Source organism: Mastigoproctus giganteus, chromosome 7 (genome assembly GCF_048544385.1).
Source record: "Mastigoproctus giganteus isolate SK-2022 chromosome 7, ASM4854438v1, whole genome shotgun sequence".
NCBI lineage: Eukaryota > Metazoa > Arthropoda > Arachnida > Uropygi > Thelyphonidae > Mastigoproctus > Mastigoproctus giganteus.
Window position 1 is genome coordinate 183,216,940 of NC_143581.1, and position 14,892 is coordinate 183,231,831.

General features: G+C 39.0%; 1 protein-coding gene across 1 annotated transcript in view; it reads right to left on the reverse strand.

The window, feature by feature from the left end:
* Positions 1-272: 272 nt before the first annotated feature.
* The window catches only part of LOC150083380 (uncharacterized), a 48,723-nt gene continuing 34,103 nt past the window's right edge, over positions 273-14,892 (reverse strand). Inside the window, exon 2 of the mRNA XM_090377229.1 lies at positions 273-545. Within this exon, the coding sequence (XP_090233355.1) occupies positions 297-545 (249 nt within the window). The 3' untranslated portion in view covers positions 273-296. The remainder of the gene's footprint in view (positions 546-14,892) is intronic.

Genomic DNA, 14,892 nt, shown 5'->3' on the forward strand with positions numbered 1-14,892 from the left:
CTATGCTCAATAAATTAGATAATGCATGTGTTCCATAACATATACAGAATATCTCAAGATGCTCTAAATGTTATTAAAATATTAAACACTGAGCATTTGGGGGATATCAGTTGCCACTACATTTGATATAGCAAGCATATTCATATTACTACCTACACAGAGAAGAAAATTCAAAATACCTATTTCAGGGTAAATTAAACTAAACTGATGTATACATCCATCAAAATAACAATAACTTGACTAGTTTGTGGAAAGTTTATATGTATCATAAATGCATATTCTGACAAGATTTTATTTTACATCATGCAGACACTACCCAGTTCCTGTTCATTCAATTCAGGAACAGGAACTCGCCAATAGAGAAACGAGTCATATTTAGGATCGCCTTCACGTTTTTCTTTTGTAATACTGCTAATGGGTAAAGCATCATAATCCATCAGTGGAATATCTGGAATTGGCTGACGCCAGTACTGAAAACAGTTGAACTGATCTGCTGTAATATGTTCTGGTAAAGCTTCCTCCTTTGCTATGTACATGACTGAATGCTAAAAATTAAATCATAAATAATTAGGAACTATCACAGAATTATAAAAATATCAATTATCTAAACATTATTACAGAAAGCCACAATAATTTAAGCAGCATATTCATATTACAAGCAGAAACACAGTTATCCAATGGAAATGCAATCCAGTTTCACTAAAAAAAAATCATTAAAAATGAACCAGAATTTAATTAAAACTGTTACAGGAAGTGCCATACATATTCACTGTGTTCATTCACAAATGCATGCACTCTTTTTAGTATATTTGATGCAACTCAAGGAAGAACATGTTAAACAATGACAATAAAGCAGTACTCAATGTTTGGATATTTATCATTAAATGTCTCCTGGCATTACAAATATTATTAGGATGCAAGGTAATGCTGCAAAATAAACACTTTCCTTTTGAAAAAAAAAAAAAAAAAACCTTTTACATGCCACATGAACAATTTTATTACTCCTCAAATGCTATTGCTGGCACAATGAAATTGCTTACTGGCACTTGTTACTCAATATCCAATGGCATCACTGACACAGGTCTTATATTTAATTAAACACTGAGCAAGCTCTGCATTAGCAACACAGCCTTGTGTAGGAGTGGACTGGCCATTGCAACGTTGGTGAAGGCTCAGTCGGTAATGGCTGTATTAAGATTACATATGGTGATCAGCTGTTGATTGTCTGTGAGGAAGAACGAGTCGGCTTTGAGATCTTTCAAACTTCAAAAGTGGAATGACCATGGGGCCAAGATGTGCAGTCAATGACCGATTGCCCATGGTCGTTGACTGATATATGGATATTGGTCAATGCCCATGGTGAATGTCATGTGTGTCTCATAACACACCAGCAAAGCGGCTCAGCTAACCACCTAGTAAAATGTAGGAATAGCAAGACCGATATCCATATGGACTATGTACCAGACATTAGCTCATATAGCCTAGGGCAATTGATGGCCATCATGGGTACCTAAGCTCACTGTGAAACACAAGAAAATGCACCTTGTATAGACAAGTCAGCACCAAAACTGGACCATATGGAAAAACCAACATGGAAATCTGTCACCCAGTCTGATGAATCCCATTTCCAACTCTGTTGTGCTGATGGTAGGGTGACCAGACGTCCCTTTTTAATGGGATTGTTCCCCTTTTCAGCCATTGATCCCATTGTCCTGAGAAAATGTAAACGGGATGCCAAATGTCCCATTTTTTAAACAACACTTCCCATTTCTCTTATTTATCCGCTTTTTCGTAAAATCTAACCTAACTATGCAATTTTTTGCAAATTAGTAAAGAGGCTTACCCTATTTCCAACAGATGGCACTATAATCCAGTAAGATGTGATTCAGATGGCTTTCACATAGTTTCCACAGGTGGCATTATAATTCACACGAGAATTGAGAATATGACAGTCGACTTTTGTTTATAGCATGGCCGACGCAATAGACATGGGAATGAATTTTAGTATCTTCTCTGGTATTTTTCAAAGCATTTATGTATTGATGTAAACTCAGTTAACATTATTTGAAGGGTCTTGTAATTAATTATAAATTCAGTTTATTGACAGCGCCTCCGTAGCCAGGTGGGAAGGAGCAGCAGTGCGTAGCACACGCTTCTTGATTAGACCGGGGTTCGAGCCCGTCACCACCAAATACGAAGGATGCGGAAAGGTCACGAAATGACCACCGCATATCCCCGAGCAATATGGCCTTAGTTGCTAATGCTCCTAAAAATCAAATAACAACAACAATAACAACAACAGTTTATTGACAATAGGTCGTGAGATGCCCAAGCATCATAAGCATAATTTTAACGGTAAAGTTCTATGTTTGTACTGCTGAATTTTCTATTGAACATAGTGCTCATTCAGATATTATCCAGTACACTGCTAAAAAGAAGCACAAAGTAGTTGCAGCAAAAAGTGCAAGAAACTAACCTCTTTCATGACAAAACAAAAAGATGTAAATGGTGAATGGAAACATCTTGCTGCACAAGAATGACTGCTAGCTTTCCATTGTATCAAGCATAACCATACGTTTAGATTGGTGGATTGCACATCTACCATCATACGAAACTTATTCTCAAAATGTTTCACATGTGCAAGAACAAAATGTGAAAGTATAGTTGTGAATGTACTGGCTCCATTTTATTTCTTGAAGTGATGAGTGACTTACGTGAGGCAAAATATGTATCTGTTAAGTTAGATTCATGAAATCACTCAAGCCTTAAGTTGGTCCCAGTTTTGGTGAGGTAGTTATATCCAGACAACTCTGGTGTCTATCAACAAGACAACACACCATGCCACAAGGCCTGGTAGGTTGCTAACTGGTTTCAGACAACCTACGAAAGGAATACAAGTGAAATTATTGGTTGGTTTGGTTTGGTTTTTTTTTTTTTTGGAGCATTAGCAACTAAGGCCATATTGCTCCGGGATATGCAGTGGTCATTCCCTGACCTTTCCGCATCCTCCGTATTTGGTGGTGACGGGCTCGAACCCCAGTCTAATCAAGAAGCGTGTGCTACGCACTGCTGCTCCTTCCCACCTGGCTACGGAGGCGCCCCTGAAATTATTGGAATTCCAAAATCTTGTAGGAGAAACGTCTGAGATATTAGTGGATCACATTCTGTCCATATTGGAGAAATATAAGTTAATCAACAAGATAATAACATTTTGTGGTGACAACTGCAACACCAACTTCGGAGGCAGTGCGAGAAAAGGCAAGAATAATGTCTTTCATAAGTTAAGCGCAAACATGAAAATCTTGGGAGTAGGCTGTGCCGCACAGATCATGCATAATGCTTTGCAAACAAGTGCTGATATGTTGCCAATTGATGTGGAATCAATTATTAACAAAGTGTTTCAACATTTTCATGTTTTCACTATTTATTAGAGTTGGGGCACTGAAATCCTTCTGCAATTTTGTTGAAGTGGAATCAAACAACTTTTAGGAAATGTGAAGACGTGATGGCTTTCCTTGTTACTTGCAGTTGAAAGAATAATTGAAATGTTTTATGGTCTCGAGTCATATTTTCTATCACAAGATAAAAGTCCCAAACTCTTGAGGGACTTGCAGTTGAAAGAATAATTGAAATGTTTGATGGTCTCAAGTCATATTTTCTATCACAAGATAAAAGTCCCAAACTCTTGAGGGATTTTTTTAATAATCCACAGTCCCTTTTCTGGTTCAGGTTCATTCACAGCAAACTTAAAATGTGTAATAACGCTATCAAAGAGATTGAATGAGAGGACATTTGTGCCAGCGAAGTGGCACAAAAACTGATTTTCCTGACAGAACAAAAGCTCAATAGCTACATTTTTTTACATCTGCTGTCCTGGACCTCAAAAACCAACTGATAGAGGATGGTGTCATCAGAGATGTTGAATTTGCTGAAACTGTCACCAATTTCTATGATACTTTCCTAGAACATGTGGAAAACTGGGCCAAGCCTTTTGCAGAGCTATGTGCTTTTAAATGGGTTTTGTTAAATATCCCTCTATCTTGGTGAGTTGTTCAACAGTGTGTTGAAAACATATCCAAAATTCACACCAATATACTAAAAGTAATAGATGAAGGCAAACTATTCAATGAAGTGAACCATGTGAAGAATATACGTGAATCTAAGATTGATCAATGGAAGAAATGTGGTGTGATGACTAGTGACATGTGGACTGAGACAATTCAGACAATCAAAAATGAAGACATTAGATTTGGGAACACAATACACATTGCGAGTTTTGTGTTAGGAATACCGGGCACAAATACATCAAGAGGGTGTTTTCTTTAATGAATGCATTTTGGACTGATGAAAGGAACCAGCTGTCCATTGAAACTGTACAGGCAATAAATATTAATAACAAAAACATATTTTAAAGATATTTCTTGTATGGACTTTTACAATTTCATAAAGGAACATCCAAACCTTTTGGAAGAAATTCAGTCATCTAAAAAATATGACAAAAATATTAACAGTGTATATCCTGGACCATCTGCTCAATAAAGTTTTGTTGTTGTTATTTGGTTTTTAGGAGCATTAGCAACTAAGGCCATATTGCTCCGGGATATGCTGTGGTCTTTCCCTGACCTTTTCCGCATCCTCCGTATTTGGTGGTGACGGGCTCAAACCCCGGTCTAATCAAGAAGCGTGTGCTACGCACTGCTGCTCCTGCCCACCTGGCTATGGAGGTGCCATATATATAAAGTTTTGTGTAATTTGTCAATGTTAATGTAAGATATGTTATAAATATATTAGTAACCTATATTAATTTTAATCAAGCTAAACAGTTATGGCTAGCTGGCATGAAACGAGCACAAGAAGATCGTTTTAACTAGTATGACAATTGAATCATGTCAACTCGCAATGAGTGTCCTATTTTTTGCTTTATAAATCTGGTCACCCTAGCTGATGGGCATATCTACATTTGGAGAAATGTAACATGAGGCCATAGCACGTGGCGTTATAGTTTAGGGGACTGTGTTTGTGACATGCCCTGGGTCCTCTGATCACCATTAATCAATGGCTTGGTGGGAATGCTTACCTTTCCATTGTCACCAACAAAGTACAACCCTCCATGATGACACTATATCCAGACAACTCTGGTGTCTATCAACAAGACACCAGAAAATACCTGCCCAACTCACCCAATCTCAACCCAATTTATCACGTAAAGGACATCTGATGCTATGACCATCCACCTGATAATGGATGGGCTGTATTATATGCAAAAGGTGGCCCCACGAGGTATTAGGTAAGTGTTGCTAATGCAAAGACAACTCAGTGTATATACATTATACAGGGTGATTCAGTACCAGTGCGACAAACTTGCAGGAGGTGTAGGGGGCACAAAGACGAATCGGAATCACATAGCATTGCAGGGTCCGAAATGTCCTCGTCATGCGGTAGAGGACGTTGAACGGGAGGTCGCGTGAACAGCGATCCCGCTGGAAGTCGGCATTTGCGAACAGTTTCTGTCGAAGAAACCAAGTAGCAAAAGTCCTCCGGAGTGGATAATCCACAGGCTCCAATGATTGGACGCGTTGCAGATGGTATGAACTAATTTGGTTTGTTGACAGTATCCTCCATACAGTGGATTGGGAAATTCCCAATCACTGGCCTATCGCTCGAGTACTCGTACTCGGATTGCCTTCTGCAAGAAGTAGGACATTTTCCTCATTGTCTGGCATCCTTATCGTTCGCTCTCGATTCATGGTACCTCTCGTGAAACAACCAGTCTCACGTAACCTTCTGTGCACACGTGCAAAAATCGTATGATGAGGAGCACGCCTGTGCGGGGAAACGTTCCTGGTACAAGCGCAGAGTGGCGCGCCCATTACAGTCCGCAGCTCCATACGCGAGGTGCATGTCTGCCAGTTCAACGTTTGAATACTCGTCCATCCTACTGCCTCGGGAACCGGTTCGCAAATGCTGACTTCCAGCGGGATCGCTGTTCACGCGACCTCCCGTTCAACGTCCTCTACCACATGACAAAGGCATTTCGGACCCTGCAATGCTATGTGATTCCGATTCGTCTTTGTGCCCCCTACACTTCCTGCTAATTTGTCGCATTTATATATATAATTATAGAGTGTATCACTTTGAATATATGTAGTTGAACAAACCATGAATTACCCAGATAAGAAATTGACTAGTGGCTAAGCTAGTATAATAACAGACTTTTTTGGCTGCAGACTCCTTTTGATTCTTAACTTTGAGGGTGGATCCCAAAATAAAATATCATTTTGTTCTCAATAATAAAACATTTTGATCAATAAACAAAAATATTTCTAACCAACCTTCAGAATTTGCCTTTTCCATCTTTCAAAGTAATCAAATTTTAAAAAAATAAAATTAAAAATTGATTTGCCTGTGTTTTTATGCAGTCTGCTCAATACATTTTTGATTATATTTCAGCTTCCAGAAATGCTAAAGAAAAGATGTCTAAAAACTACTTCTCATCTCAGAATAAGTGTGATGGACAAGTCTGTATCTTTTTTTTTTTTTTTTTTTGGTTGATATGCAACTCAATCATGAAGTACACAATGGGCAGAGTCCATGGAAGGTATAAACTTGTCATACCAGTACATGGATAACAGTTTGCATGACACCAGTCTAAACTATACATGTGGGGAGGGGAGGATGCTTGCTGTTGCATTCAGTCAAATGGTTACAAAGAAAATCTCATGCCATGACTATTGATGCCGAAGACTTATATGCAACTACAGTAGAAGTCAACACAGTAATGCAAATAAAAAATTGTGTTATGTTGGTAGAGCTCTGTTACCAAAACAACAATAATGTCTATAGGGGCTGTGCTTTGGGGGTACTGCCGTTTAAAAAAGAGACAGCTCCTTTCCCAAAAGGAAATGTGCAAAACAATGGGGAAAGCTTGTATTCAAAGAGAGGGACACTGTTTGTAATTCTGGCAGAGATCTATAAAGTATTACTAAATTGTGACAGCAGTTACCACCACTGCTGCTGCAGCTGAAGGACCACATACACACATTCATCCACTAGTGGCAGAGTGGTGTCATAACAGTTAAATATTCCATGGACAAACAATTCAGCTAGTTGCTAGTGTGTCAGCCCCTGGCCTAAGGCTGATGTTTACAATGGATTAGGGTCAATGCTCTGGATAGACCAATGAAGCTTTTGCACACCAATGTCTTTAAACCAAGAGATGAGCAGTATAATAGTTGCACTATTAGTCTGAAAAAACAAAGGGCCCTCCCCATACTGCTGCCACAGTGTATGAATAGCAGAATTCTCCAGAATGTCAGCATACTGCAAGAAATTCACTGTTCCTAAAACGATGCCCAGTGATCCAAACCATAACAAACTGCAAACAATGACCAGCACCTCCAAACTTAACCTGGGACAATACACTCTGATAAACACTGTTACCACAACTGTCCACTAAGTTCAATCACTCCACAACACAATTTTCCATGTCCTAGGAATCAATTATAATGGGTTGCAAACTAGACAGGTTGACTCTGGCACTGTGATGTTTGGTTTCTGTGCTACAGCTCTTCCCTAAAATCGGACAGAGTGATATCATTATTGATATCAGTTCTTTCGGCCTTTCTAAACCCCAAGTTGACAGCATTTAATATGGAGTGATCTGATCTGCATGCACGCATGCGCTCCCACTCTTCTGTGCATTCACTGGTTTCTTTCTATCAATTTTTGCAGCCTACCCAAACATTTCACAACTGTAGTAGCACCATGGTTTCCATTTGGTGATTACATCAACAACTGCTGATCTAGGGTGTTGCAGTTTTTGCTGCAATGTTATTAACAGATTGACTATTAATGCAGCATCCTATGGTGACTCCCCAGTGAACATTGCTTAGCTTAATGCTGCAACTCACTATGATATTTCACCGATCTCCTTACTTCTAGTTGGAATGCAGTTACTTTTACACCTATTCCTGACAAGTTGATGGCAGATATAACTTATTTTGTTGAAATCCCAAGAATGTCTGAATACTGGAAAAAATATTTTCAGTGTACATGTATACATATTCATATGATGTTTTAATTAAAACATTGTATGAATATGTTACATGATAAAAACCTGCAACATTCACCAACAGAATGTGTGTGCTGCAGTAATGGCAGCATAATCACAAAAATGTAATTATAACAGAATTTACCAACCCTGAGGAGGTGCAGTGCATACTTAGTTCAAAGAGCTGTAGTCTACTACTGCTGTTGTGTAAATTTTAAACACAGTTTGAAAAGAAGCCATCAATAGGACTACAGTTCTACAATGGTACCGAAAATTCATAAAGGATGCCTGTTTGTGCAATCATTTCGGCCAAGGTGGTGGCTGAACAACACAGTGAGTGCACAATGAAGCTGGTTCAAGGAAGTTTTACACAATGCCCAGAGAAATCTATATGACATGTCAGTCATGAACTTAACATGTCAAGGTCAACAGCATGTAATGTGTTACATCACCACCATCTGAGGATAAATCATACAGAAGTTGTCAATCGATGACAAAACCAAGAGAATGGAATTTTGTTGGTAAATTGTGCCATGTTTACAATTTTGCAATATGCTGACATCTATGCAGTGTATATAATTTCTGGCTGGTGAATAAAAACTCAGACATCCTCGTTCTCTATCAGCTGTGAAGTGGTTTTGAGTTTATATCATGTACTCTATTAACACTAACGTTATAGTTTTGTGAAGGAAGTTTGCAGACACCTGTATTTTAGCAATATAAGGAAAATTTAGGAAAGACAAGGAAGATAGAGAGGTTGTGGTGTTATATTTCTTATCAAAAGCAGCCTGAGTGCAAAAAGAGCTTTTGTTGAGTCTGAAGTTATGTCTGTCAGCATAATCTGTGTGGTGTGAGTTAGTTGAAAGCAAAGGTATAATGAGAGTGGGAGTAATCTACATACTGGAACAGTGTTCTCCCCAGAAAATTTTGCCAGTCAGGTGGCATTATGAAGTAGCCGGGCGAGGAAGTGTAATACTTCACAATATAAAATTTTCTGTTATTTATAAATGTGACTTAAGCGATCCAGAGCAAAAATTAATTGAATAATTTAACATTATATGCTCCTGTCGCATTGACCTCGATTGCTTAGTATGTTTGAATTAATACTGATCAAGATCAATGAGCAGTACCTTACGGTACCGCGAGAATCACTTAAATTTTAGCCGAGCGGTGCGCCCATTCAATAGGTCCTGGGGAGAACATTGTAGAAGATTGTGAAGAGTCTTTTGAATGATTGGGCAGGCAAGCCTGAATGTCTTATTATGGGTGACTTCAATCTGCCTCAGATTGGAATAAGTGTGCGGGGGACTTTTTCTAAATAAGCTAGATTATTATTTGTACCAAATTGTCAGATAATACTAGAGGTGAGAATATTCTTGATCTCATTATTACTCATGAATTGGATGACATCAAAGGACTTCAAATACAGGAACCATTGGCAGGTTGTGATCATGAAGTTGTCAGTTGGAAGATAAAGAAAGGTGTTGCAGTAGCTAAAAGTAAATAATTTACCTTCACTGTTTTTAATTTTAGAAGAGGGGCTTTGGCAGTTTAGAGCATTATATGGCATCTATTAATTGGGTGGATTGCACAGTGAAGGCAAATACACTTGAACTATGGAATACCTTAAAGTAAAAATCACAGACGCCATGAATATATACATACCATTAAGAAAATATTGCAGGAGGATGCCAAAATGGATTAATGCTGAGCTGGCTGGTCAAAATAGAACAGAAAAAGATCATGGGACAGTTATAGGGTGATAAAAAGTGCTGAAGCCTACAGCAGCTACAAGTTGCTTTGTAATAGTACCACAGATAAGGTTAGAGATGCCAAGGCTGCATATGAGAAAGAACTGGCTAAGAGAGCAGAGTGGGGGCCAAGGAATTTTTCATGTATGTGAATACAAGGAAGGAAAAAAAAAAAAAAAAAACGAATCAGATAACACTTGTGTACTGAGTATGAGAGTCTTAGACAACCCAGCTGATATTGCGGATGAATTGAACAGGTACTGTGCATCTGTCTTTACTGAAGAAAGCCCCTTCATGCTGAGAAGAGGCTGTGTGAGCGAGGCCGAGTAATATGAAATTAGTGATTTCGAAATACAGATGAATGTTTATTAGAGAAACTTTCGAACATAAAGGCAAGTAAGGCTCCTAGAGCTGATGGCATATACCCAGTAATTTTGACGAAGGCCACCAGAGAGTGTATTGAATGACTGCAATTAATTATGAGGGCACCTTTGGAGTGCCAAGAAAAATACTATGTTCAAGTATGGATACCTCATCTGAAAAAGATATTGAGCTTGAAAGGGTCCAAAGCCGGGCAATAATTATTTTATTTATTTATTTTTTTTTTTTTTGGGAATGTGAGTAGCCTTATGCAGGAAGTTTTTAAGACTCCAGCTAATAGAGAAGTTTTCTTAAATTAAATTTTTTGCTGTTTTTATTGACTTAAATTGGCATATTAATTTATTTTCTAGAACTAGCTTTATATTCCTAGTTATGATACTTTAATTTGAACCTCGATAGAGATTTTGTAGGTTATTACTTAGTATCGGTAAGGGTATCCAATCCACATGTTTTACAAGTTTTTGCAGCTCTGGCGAACGTCAAGTTTTTATTTATATTTAGACATTTTATTGATGACTTAATTGTTATATTAAATAATGTTCTCTAAGTAGCTTATGGACCTAGTCAAGCTCCTTGGTTTATTTTGAATTTAGATAGCACGATTTTGAAAGTTAATTAATACTTATAGATAAGTATTTAGCGTAGATTTCCTGTTCATAACTTGCTGCCATTGTTATATGATACAACATATATCCCGAACTAGATGGTGTAAGGTTTAAGGTAACACTATATAGCAAAACATGTAGCATGGTATTAGAAATCTGTTAGCTTAGTATAGTATTATCAATTAATCAGTAAAATTTATTAATCTTGTTAAACTTCAATTAATCTTGTTCTCCTCTGTGCTGTGGCTCAGAGAAGAACTGAGTGGGGAGGGGGAGTTGTCCTTCGAATCACAGCCTTTTAAATTGCTGCTTGTTTGGAGCAATCAGGGACGGGACATGATACTGCTAAGAGAAACGTATTTGTGTGTGCACAATGTAAGGAGCGTAAGAAAACCAAGCGACAACTCAGTGTTGTTATGGGCCTATATAAGAGCTTGAAGGACAGGGTGGATGGCCTCGACAGTTCTAAATTGAGGAGCCCAAGCTCTCAGCTGCCCACATCAACGCCAGAGCTGGCACTTCAACATCATGCAACACAGCGGCAACCCCCTAGGCAGAATGCGCTGGTTCCACAGGAACTAGTAGTTGTCGGTGACTATTGTCAGGGAAACGGGGAACATATTGTGCAAAAAGGATAGGTGGAACAGGACCAGGGTATGTCTGCCAGGGGTACAGGTTGATGATGTTGTAGAGCAGATATCTTTTAAGGGCACAAAAGGTGGTATTGTTGTACATGTTGGCACTAATGATAAGAGGAGACCGGCGGCCGACCGGGCTAGCCGAGTGGGTAAAGTACCTGCCCGGCAACCCAAAGGTCGCGGGTTTGATTGCCGCCTCGGGCTTGGATCAAAGTACTGCAAAAACCTTGGGAGGTGCAATATGGCCACAGAAGCCGATGCGCCAACAACTATCAAAAAAAAAAAAAAAAAGGAGACCGGCAGAATTACTTAACAAGTACAGGTCACTGTTGAAAAAAAGCCGTGAATTAGGGTTGAATTTGAATGTATCTGCCCAGACACAATAGGAGGGAGTATATGATGAAAGCCCTTTGTCAATCAATTCGGCCCTGGAGAGATTGTGCAAGGCTCAAAGGGTAGAAATTTTCTCAGCCTGGTCTGTGGTTATTAACAGCTTCTACGGGGATAGGATACACTTAAATAGAAAGGGTGCAAGAATATTTGCTGATGCTATCGAGGCAGTGTTATGTGGGTAGGAAAACTGCTAGATTGGGGGGGATACACAGACTAATAGATTAACAGTAGCTGCTGGCAGAGGTGAAACTGAAAAACAAGATGCAGGGGATTTCAGAGACTGCTGGAAGTCATTGCACTACAAGTAAATACATGGGCTGTGTTAATGTAGCTAAGAACAGGGACAGGTGCACGTATACTTGCGTGTACACCAATGCTAAGAGTTTGGTAAATAAAATTGATAAATTTGAGGTGTTGGTCAAAACATCAAAGGCAGATATTGTTGGGATATCAGAGATGCAGTGTCACATAGATATAAGGAATGTGGAAATGGAATTTGGGGAGTACAATGTGTAAAGGAATGATAGACACGATAGGAAGAGAGGAGGGGGTTATGCAATTAGTTAATAAACACATAAAATCCAAGGAAGTACAGCCAATCGACATGGCTGTGCAGTGTTGAGTCAGTTTGGTGTAACCTGAGCATTGGGAAAAAAAAATAGAGAGTAGGAGTGTGCTGTAGGCCTAATGACTCTGATGGGCATAATAAACTGTACAGGCAAATAGTGGAGCAGCAAATCAGAGTCTTATAATGGGGGATTTTAATTTCCCAGATATTGACTGGAATTTGTGAGTTGGTCACTCACACACTAGCAAGGCTTTTGTAGATTTATTGGATGACTGTTTTCTATAGCAGCATGTTTGGGAAGCAACTAGAGGGAGTAATACTCTTGATCTGATTATCAGTATTGATTCTTCATGCATTAAGAACCTGCAGATAAAGGAACCACTAGGTGGCAGTGATCACAATGTGCTGAAGTGGGATTTACTTAAAGAGGTAACTACCATTAGGGGCAAAGGGAAGGTTTTTTGCTTTCGTAAAGGCAACTACAGAGGTTTGAGACAGTATTTAAATTCTATACGGTGGGACCAACTGATAATGTTACCAACAGCAAATTCAAAATGGGAAGCATTCAAAGAATTAATCTTGGAAGCTACTAGACTTTTCATACCAACTAAGAAATATTGTTCAAGGTTTAGGCCTAAATGGATGTCAGATGAACTAATGAGACATGTGGCAGAGAAGGAAAATGCATGTAATACATATAAATTAATGGGTGACATGGGAAGCCTAGGATAGATAAAAGATGGTCTGAATCAAGTCACAAAGGAGGTTAGGCAAGCAAAGGCAAATTACGAGAAATCTTTGGCAAAAGATGCAAAGAAAAACAGCAAAAAGTTCATTACTTATATAAACTTTAGAAGGAAGGGGATGAATTGGATTGGCCCACTGGATATCGATAGTTCAACTGTTGATGATCCTGCTCAGGTAGCTAACAAACTAAATGAGTATTTTGCATCAACATTCACACATGAGTTATTCAGGGAGGGGAATGCCAAAGGAGAATTAAACTCTGACAGTGAACTAGATGATTTTGTAATAACTGAGAGCAAAGTGGAGGAGAAATTGTTGAAGAAAAACATAAGAAAGCATCTGTGATGGATGGGATCTATCCAGTTATATTAAAGGAGGCAGCAAAGGAAGTAAGCAAACCATTAGCCATAATTATGAGAGCTTCCTTGGACTCAGAAGAGGTATCCATGGACTGGAGATGTACAAATGTGACCCCAATTCACAAAGGAGGATCGAAGGGCAACAACTAATTACAGACCTCTTAGTTTAACTTCTGTTTCTGGGAAATTAATGGAGGCACTGCAGGATCATCTAGACAACACAGCATGGTTTTGTTAAGGGGAAGTCTTGTCTGACCAATTTGATTGGATAATATGATGTGGTCACAAAGGAACTGGATGCAGGGAATAACTTTGAAATCATATATTTGGATCTTAGAAAGGCTTTTGATACTGTTGCACATGGAAGACACTGCACAAATTGGAGCAGTGTGGCATTGGAGGCAAATTGCTGCTATGGATAAAGGGATGGTTAAGTGTGAGAAGACAGATTGGTAATCAATGGACACTGCTCTTTGTGGACTAATGTTATTAGTGGAGTTTCTCAGGGATCAGTGTTGGGTCCATTGTTTTCTGTATTGATGATGGTATATCAGGTTTAATATCCAAGTTTGCAGACGATACGAAGATCATCAGGGTTGTTAATGACAGTATGCTGCTGCAACAGGATCTAGAAAAGTTGAGCAGATGGGTTGAGAGGTGCCAACTGAAATTTAACATTGACAAATGAAAAGTACTGCATATGGGAAGCAGTAACCCCAGAGTAACGTATCAACTGTGTGGTACTACACTGACAGTGGTAGAGAATGAAAAGGACCTAGAGGTAATTGTGCAGTCAGATATGTTTTCTGAGCAGTGTAGATGGTCTGCAAGAGTAGCTCATGGTGTCTTGTCAATAATATACAGGAATTTTTCTAGCAGGGATCAGGAACTGATTATCCCCATGTAAAAGGCAATGGTCAGGCCACACCTAGAGTACTGTAATACAGGTCTGGAGGCCTCATTTCAAGGATGTAGAGCTGCTGGAACGAGTACAGAGAAGGGCAACAAGGTTAGTGAACGGAATGAAGGGTTTCTCTTACGAAGAAAGGCTTAAGTTTTGCAAATTACAGTGTCTGGAGACTAGGCACCGGTGAGGTGATCTGATAGAGGTGTATAAAGCATTGAATGGTTTGAGCATGCTCAATGCTGATGGGATTCTTCCTGTCGCTCAGAATAATCACCTGAGAGGGCATAAATTCAAATTGAGGAAAGACAGATGTAGGATAGACGTGCGGAAATTTGCCTTTAGCCAGCGAGTGGTTGGTTGGTGGAACAGACTTCCATCCCTTGTCGTGGAAGTTGATAGCCTAAATAAGTTTAAGGCTCAGCTGGACAGGTTTTTTGAACGAACAGAGGGGTGAAGTGGAAGTGGTTTTTTTTTTTTTTTTTTTTTTTGGCTG